General features: G+C 38.7%; 2 protein-coding genes across 3 annotated transcripts in view; one reads left to right on the forward strand and one right to left on the reverse strand.

Moving 5' to 3' along the window:
- Nucleotides 1-4,600, reverse strand: part of coil (coilin p80) — a 15,128-nt gene extending 10,528 nt beyond the window's left edge. Inside the window, exons 1-2 of the mRNA XM_032538641.1 lie at nucleotides 4,279-4,600; nucleotides 2,612-3,620 (exon numbers count right to left, since the gene is read on the reverse strand). Of these exons, the coding sequence (XP_032394532.1) occupies nucleotides 2,612-3,620; nucleotides 4,279-4,529 (1,260 nt within the window). The 5' untranslated portion in view covers nucleotides 4,530-4,600. The remainder of the gene's footprint in view (nucleotides 1-2,611; nucleotides 3,621-4,278) is intronic.
- An 865-nt stretch (nucleotides 4,601-5,465) lies between these two features.
- Nucleotides 5,466-8,618, forward strand: part of scpep1 (serine carboxypeptidase 1) — an 8,890-nt gene continuing 5,737 nt past the window's right edge. Inside the window, exons 1-4 of one of the 2 annotated variants that reach the window (XM_032538642.1) lie at nucleotides 5,466-5,695; nucleotides 5,924-6,048; nucleotides 6,975-7,064; nucleotides 7,824-7,979. In XM_032538642.1, the coding sequence (XP_032394533.1) occupies nucleotides 5,635-5,695; nucleotides 5,924-6,048; nucleotides 6,975-7,064; nucleotides 7,824-7,979 (432 nt within the window). In that variant the 5' untranslated portion in view covers nucleotides 5,466-5,634. Of the gene's footprint in view, nucleotides 5,696-5,920; nucleotides 6,049-6,974; nucleotides 7,065-7,823; nucleotides 7,980-8,618 lie in introns of both variants that reach the window. The other variant, XM_032538643.1, reaches the window with a different exon arrangement.

An 8,618-nucleotide genomic window follows, 5' to 3' on the forward strand; every position in this document is an offset into this window, starting at 1 on the left:
TTAATTACTCATTTCCAAGAAACTTATGAACACATTTCTGGTGAACACAAGATTTAAAGTGGTGCTTTAGCAGGATTGATTGTGTAGAAACTCAGTTTTACAGGTGGTTAATTAACTACATTTATATTGTGCTTTTCTAGTCTTAACCACCTCTCAAAGCCAACAGTTCTGTCGATTAAATCAACTAATTGATTAGTCAATAAAATCATGTAAGTGTTAGTCAACTAAGAATTTCTTTAGTCGAGGACAGCCCTACAGTATACCCACTGCAATACATTGGACTACACCACTGTCCTCAGGGTACAGTTAGCGTCTGAAATCAGTAATTTTAAATACTGTACTAAGCAGGTATGGAATTCACAATGATTCAATCCTATGAAATGTATCCTTCAACTAGCGATGAAATCACACACATATATACATATATATATATATATATATATATACATATATATATATATATATTATGGCATGCCGTTTAGGAAATAATATATATATATGAAGTTTATCCATCTGAATATATGGAATGAAAGTCTGAATATATTGAATGGAAGTCTGAATATATGGAATGAAGTCTGAATATATGGAATGGAAGTCTGAATATATGGAATTGAAGTCTGAATATATGGAATGAAAGTCTGAATATATGGAATGAAAGTCTGAATATATTGAATGGAAGTCTGAATATATGGAATGAAAGTCTGAATATATGGAATGAAGTCTGAATATATGGAATGAAGTCTGAATATATGGAATGAAAGTCTGAATATATTGAATGAAAGTCTGAATATATGGAATGAAGTCTGAATATATGGAATGAAAGTCTGAATATATGGAATGAAAGTCTGAATATATGGAATGAAGTCTGAATATATGGAATGAAGTCTGAATATATGGAATGAAAGTCTGAATATATGGAATGAAAGCTGACGTCATTACGGCGCTGGCGCCATCTTGTGTTGTGGCTGATTAATCAGGATGTAACAAATGTGGACGCTATGAGTGAATCGGCTAGGAATCTAGTGTCAGCTATTTTGAGCAATGAAGAGATTATTAACACTCTGGCAAATGCATGTACGGGCCAAAATACTGGTAACCGTATCCAGTGCCCACACCATTAGCTTCCAGTTGAAGTGTTACTTCTGCCGACATCTCCCAAAGAGACTCATAAATTCCTTCAAGAATGATGCATAATGTTCTTTCGGCAACGTTTTGTTGAACCGGATTGCTTATAAGCACTAAGAATGTCGCAATAATGGAATATGACCTCAAGGTGACGCTATCTAATTTCAAACTGTTTGTGTCGTTGGAGTATGACCAGTTGTTGCAAAAAAACCTGCAGTTCAACAAAGTATTGGACTATTCAGCGATGCCATTTGTAAATCCAGTGAATTCAGAAAGGTTCCCTTTGGTGACATTTCTGTCAATGTATTCCAATTTCATCATATATCAATTCTTCCATATATCAGACTTCATTCCATTCAGACTTCATTCCATAATTCAGACGTTCATTCCATATCAGACTTACCATATATTCAGACTTCATTCAATATATTCAGACTTCATTCCTATATTCAGACTTCATTCCATATATTCAGAATTTCATAATATATTCAGACTTCTCCATTATTCAGACTTCATTCCATATATTCAGACTTTCATTCCATATATTCAGACTTTCATTCCATAATCAGACTTTCATTCCATATATTCAGACTTTCATTCCATATATTCAGACTTTCATTCCATTATTCAGACGTTCATTCAATATATCAGACTTTCATTCCATATATTCAGACTTCATCATATTCGACTTCATTCATTATTCAGACTCATTCCTAAATATTCAGACTTTCATTCCATTATCAGACTTCATCAATATATTCAGACTTCATTCCATATATCAGACTTTCATTCAATTCAGACTTTCATTCCATAATTCACGACTTTCATCCATATATTCAGACTTCAATTCCATATATTCAGACTTCATTCCAATATTCAGAAGTCATTCATATATCAGACTTTCATTCCATAATTCAGACTTCATTCATATATTAGATGGATTAAACTTCATTAATAATATATATTTCTAAACGGCATGCCATAAATATACACACATAATAATATAATATAACATATATATATATATACATACATATATATATATATATATATAATTACATAATAACACATTATATATATTAATATACACATATATATCACATACATATATATATATATATAATACCATACATATATATATACACATACCTATATATATATACATACATATATACTATATATCCATAATATATAGTGTATATATATAATATACATACATATATACTATATACTATCACATATATATACACAATATATACATATATACACACACCATATATATACATATATACACACACATATATTATAACCACACACATATAGATACAGATATTACGTATATAGATATATACGTATAGATATACGATAAAACATATATATATATTATACGTATATAATACGTAACACATATTATAATAATAATATACGCTATATATATATATATATATATACGTATATATATATATATATATATATATGTACATACCTGGAGGACCACTGACATGTTGGTCAGGGAATCAGTGTGACAGGACGGCTCCGTGGCTCCGTTGTAGCGGAACTCAAAGCTGGCGCTGTGCCCTCTGCCGACCCCTCTGCCTCTACCCCTTTCGTTCTGTCCCGGACCACCGTTGCTGGTCTGTCCCCGGCCTCGCCAAGACGGCTGACTGCCCAGATTGCGGCCCGGCTGCTGCACTGGCCGTCGGATAACCAGCTTGATCTCCTCTTCGCTGTCCGAACTACTGGACACCTCCATTTTATCTTTAGGGGCCACCGCTACCCTCGCAGCCTGTTTCTGTGTACCGTTGACGGGCTGCAGGGCAGGAAGAGCCTGCTGAGACGTTGAGTTATCACCCAGTCTTCCTTTAGGGGTTGCGAAGGTTAAACCGTTGGTTTTCGGCAGGCTTTTTACAGTGCTGGCCTCATCAGAAGAGGAGCCGCTTTCTGAGGAGGAAGGCCAAGGTGGGTGGGGTTTTATATGGTCACGTTTGGTGGTTGGAGGCGGCTTGGCAACAGCAGGGGTGGAGGAGGGTGTTTTGGGTGCCGCCTTTTGGGCAGCTGGTTTTTTAGGAGCTTCGTCCTCATCACTACTGCTGCTACTGGAATCTGAAGAGGAGACAGTCTGTGTTTTTGCTTGCACCACTGGGGACTTCTTGGTGCTTTTAACTGGCTTCTCTACACTCACTGGCTTTTTTTGGGGAGAAGCAACTGGTTTGGGGGTGACAGTAGGGCCATTTTCCACTGCCTTCTTTCTTTTTTTCTTCTTTGTGGGCTTTTCTGGCGATTTCTTAGTCCTCTCATCACCTGACGCCTGCTTGGTATCCCTCTCCAGGCTCACCTTGCTCCTTTTTTTACTTCTTTTTTTCTTACATTCAACGCTCAGTCCATTTTCTGCTGGTCCATCCTCCTCACTGGGTCTGGGTCTCTTTCTGCAGTTTTCACTTGCTGTATCTGAGCTACTGTGCCCAGTCACCTGAGCCAGACAGTCCACCTTCACCCTGGCAAATTAAGAATAAAGAATGAAGGAAGGAAGGAAGGAAGAAGGACGGGTCAATCATGTTCAGAAATATACTTAATGTCACCTTGGTAATTATGAGGTTTATTGACCATAAATTCCAAAAATACATGTAAAACTAAAGTTAATAAGCTAGTGTTACTTAGTGTTGAAAACGTCAAAAAAGTGACAAACATTGAAAAAAAGTGTTAAAAAAGGGACAAAAACGTAAGAAAAAACTATAAACATTGATAAAAAGCGTCAATAGGTTGATTTTTAATTTAGACGAGAAGACAACACAAGGGTTAACTGACAACGAGAATCTTGAACAATTAATACTAACAATTAGACAGATAAACAATATCAACACAATAATAAAAAAGTATTTAAAAACGTTTTCGCATGATAAAAAGGTAAATACGTGGATTGTCAGTTGTTCTGGGGTAATTTAACCAATTAAAACATTGGAACGTTGTGGGTCCGTGGCCCCACGGTGGAAGACATTGGGCTGAATTAGGAAGGATGCTCCATGTTTGTCTTTGCCTGGTGCGCCTACAACTTCACGGTTCCTGTTCGAACTGAACCGAGAACTGCTAGCCACATCCACCTGGTCACGTAAAGACGGGTACAGCCGGGTACATTAACAATAGAAGCACGCGCACCTGAGGCTGTCGTTATCCCGCACCACGTAGACGCTCTCGGTGTGCGGCAGGTAGCAGTCTTCTATGAAGAGGTTGAGGATGCTTCTGCGACTGAACTCAAACTTCTCCCTGATGACGCTCTCCACGTCCGCCACCACGCGACATGTGTTCAAGTCCACGAGCAGCCAGCACATGCGGCAGTCAACGACAGCCGGCGGCGGGTAGTCAAAGTGTAAGCGCACGCGGATAAAGTTGTTACTGTGGGTAGCCATGACAGCTAGCTAGCTAGTCATGGATGTATTACAGCTAGCTACCGTAACTCCACGCCGAAAACACCGCTTGTGTTCCGCCGGTGACAGGAATAGTATTTCCGATCGGGAGTTTCAGAACAAGAGCCCCCCGCGAAAACGAGATGATAGAGGTTTATCCTAATTAACAAATTTGAATATTAAATACATCGATCCATGGGATCATTAGAACTCACCTGGGAAGAAACAAATACAGTTTCTGGACATCTTTCAAATTTAAAAACAATTTTGAAGAAACATTATTGAACTGGAAGTACCCTACTAAAACCAACTCTTTCACAATACTGCTCTCTGGTGGCGTGGAGACCAGACAAACGTCCGAATGGTCTGAAAGAAAGAAACCAGGGGAATTGTAGTTCATTCGAATGCCTTCACTAGTAAAAAGGAAGAAAAAAAAAAGCCCTAATAATGTAAACAAGCGGAGTTTTGGCCTTCTCCCCAAAAATAATTGTTTCGGTTTACCGGGTCCCCATGACCAGAGAGCATTACTTTGCTCATGTATGCATTAGGTTAAAATCCTAGTGTGTTTTATTTACTGTACCCAGTGCATTATATGTCCTAACACATTAAGCACACTGTCACTCCCCGATGTAAGTGGAGTGCAGATTTGAGTCGCGCATGCGTCACTTTCCGAAAAGTAGCCTAGCTGTCTCTCACCTCCCCCCTCTCTTCCCCTGTCTCTAAAGAATTGATTAGGTCAAATCTATCATTTAGCATACATGAGGCGACCCATTGTCCCCACTGGAAAGGTAACTGTTGTTCATGCCTTTTGGGAGCCCCCCTGTTTATTTCAGTATGACATTATGCCGTAAACCCATGGACCGTTAATATTAATTTCTTATTAATATCAATACAGTCTATGCGTAAACCGTTTAAATCTGAGCCTGCGCGACTCAAATCTTCACTCGACTCACATCGGGAAGTGACACACTTTAAGAAAAGAAATGAAAAAAACATTACGCCGGTCAGCTGACCCCGCGTGTGGTCATGTGATTTCTGGCAGCAATAAATAAAGCCGTGCCTAACCATACCGTGCCGTGTATCAGTCAAGAACAGTCTCGCTGTGATAATGGGCCGGGCAGAATCCGCATGCAGTTGGTTGTGTTTCCTGGCTATCATCATCAATAAGGGTATGATCTATGTATGTAACGTTAGTGCCTTTATTACAAGTGTAGTGTGTTTTAATAGACTATAACCTTACAGACATAACGAGCAAACAAAGGTTTCATATGTCCTCGTGCCTTAACTCATCAGGCTGCAAAACGAAAGTAAAGTTGACTTCTTCTGTTAAGTTAATACTTTAATGCGGTGACTGAATAGGTATAACTGAGTCTGTACTGTAATTGTCCCCGATGCAGGAGTCTCCAGTCCCCTGGCGGGTAAAGAAGCCTGGGGCTATGTGGAAGTGAGGGACGGGGCCCACATGTTCTGGTGGCTGTACCCTGCGGACAGCCCGAGCCGGCCTCTGGTTATGTGGCTACAGGTAGGACTACATGATCAGGTCCACTTAATTCTGCTGACAACTTGAAGTCCACACCAAGACCTCTTCTCCAAGACTTCCTGCTTTGTCTTAAGTTTATTTCCCTATCTTACAGGAAGCTCCAGGATTCCAATAATTCGAACTTTATGAGTAATGAGTTGCTATTATTCTTTGCAGTGAACCCTCTGTCTGCTTGTATTATTGTCACAGTTGCATCATTGTGGAAAACTAGCTTAAAGAGGGCACCCCACTGATTTTTGCACAGTTCATTAGTTATGGAAAGTGCTATTGAAAAATCTCAAAATATCTATTATTATCCATTAAGTTTCTCTGCTAAGGCTGAGCCCAAAGCCTTTGTTACACACTGGGCGCATAGAGTTTGACAGACGTGGGTTTTTTCCAGCCAGGGGTGTAACAAAAGATGCTGTTAAGTTGCATTCTGGGACATGTATTCTCTTGGTGGCCGTAGGGCCACACTGATAGGACAAAGTCAATAGGAGCGCCACTGATACGGCAATGCATCAAAAGTTACATCCAATCATAAATGGTATGTCTGCTTATCAGTCTGTCATCCCTCAACATAACAATATACAATTTTTTTTTTCTGCATCAGCAAGAATACGGTGTAATGATAAATGGTTGGCAGTCACTCACTCATTCACGCAGTTTTTTGTAGCACAGACGTTGCGCTGGTCTCTTTTAACAAGCTGGGTGACAGTTGCAAAGTGGCTGGTAAAAAAACAAACTGGCTTATGAAGTAAGGCGTTTATAACTGTACCCTGAACCCTTTAAATCTGGGTAAAAGATTAGGATTGTCTTGTATTATTACTCCAAAACTAAATAATAGCTATTTATATACATAGACGAAGTTTGCTGTATTAAATAGGCTGTCTGCTGTCGGAGCATGATGGGGATGTTTGTGTCTCCAGGGAGGACCAGGAGGCTCAGGAAGTGGCTTTGGGAACTTTGAGGAGATTGGCCCTTTGAACAGGGACCTGGAGCCCAGAAAGACGAGCTGGGTAAGAAGGTTGCAAAGTAATATTTAATATAATTCAATAAAATTGAATTGAATCTGCCTTTTGTTCACACTGCTGTTTAGTGATCAGAAAACAATACTTTGGTGCACTGCAGAGCTAAATGTTGCAAAGTTGTGACTGTGATTCACTGCGGTTGAGTCTTTTCCTGCATTGTGTGTGTTGGGTGATCTGGAGAAAATCAAATATCGCTATATTTCTAACCAAACAAATCAATATTGCGGGAATATTGTAGGGTTGACTATTGTTTTTTTCACAAGATATTGACGCATTTTCATTTTTGATAAATACTCATCAGTAATGTGGATATAGTGACCGAGTGGGTAAAAGAAAAAAAACTGAATGGCTAGAACAGTCTGGTAAGTTCAGAAAATTACATCACTTTACTGTAATGTAGCCTTTAAAATCAGGAAAAGACAACATTTGTGTCATCTTACGATGTCAAAAATTTAAGACGATATCTAGCCACAAAAAAAAAAGATATCGGTATGTTGCCCAGCCCTATGTTGCAGTCCTTTTAAATACACCCCTTACATACTATTGCTTTTGTAACTTTCAGGATGGTATTGTGTTGTAACAATGATATTAATGGAGGAAAACATTACTTAACAAGGGTTCAGGGACACTGAGGCACTCAGGAAGGGTAAAGTTTAAAAAGCCTTTATTACAGTTTTGGCCGTTAAGGCCTTCGTCAGGGCAAGTATAACATGCTGAAATATTGTGTGTGTGTGTTGGCTCTTTCAGGTGCAGGCAGCCAGTGTGTTGTTTGTAGACAACCCTGTTGGCACTGGCTTCAGCTACACTGACAAGCCAGACGGCTATGCTACCAATGTGGCCACAGTGGCCTCCGACATGCTGGTGCTGCTCCAGCACTTCTTCAAAGAGAGGGCAGAGTTCCAGGTATGTCAGCTGATGATGTATTATATTACTCTACAGAACATGTTGGCTCTGCTTTGTTTTATTGGCATTATTGTCTGGGCTAACACCACCTAAAACACATTCCTCCTCATAGAGTTGCTACAACTGCCAGTTTTGGAGGGACATGAATTGGTGATTTTTATCAGGTTAGATTGGGACACCTCAAACATTTATGTGGTCAATAATTTAATCCCAATTTGCAGTATCACTCATGATGCATTGAGGTAAAACAAATAAATGAAGGTACAATTAAATAAATTAAAGCAAATTTAAAATAGTAGTTTATCGTAATATTGTCTGAAAGTAGCCAATCAACAACAGCCTGGCTAGGCTGCTTAACCTTCCTGTTGTCTTCCCATCAACATTTTGCACTTTTTTGTTTACACTTTTTATTGATGTTTTTAACTTTTTCTTATGTTTTTGTCTCTTTTTTGCAATGTTTGTCACTTTTTTAGACGTTTTCAACACTATGTAACTTTACTTTTACAGTTATTTTAGGTTTTTATGGTCAATAAACCTTATTTATAGGAAATTATACCTAAAGTTTTAGTTAGAAAAGCAGAAATTAGAAATTATTTAAACTTAAATTAAAGGAATGTATGTTGATGGATAATCACAGAC

Source organism: Etheostoma spectabile, chromosome 15 (assembly GCF_008692095.1).
Source record: "Etheostoma spectabile isolate EspeVRDwgs_2016 chromosome 15, UIUC_Espe_1.0, whole genome shotgun sequence".
NCBI classification, from domain to species: domain Eukaryota; kingdom Metazoa; phylum Chordata; class Actinopteri; order Perciformes; family Percidae; genus Etheostoma; species Etheostoma spectabile.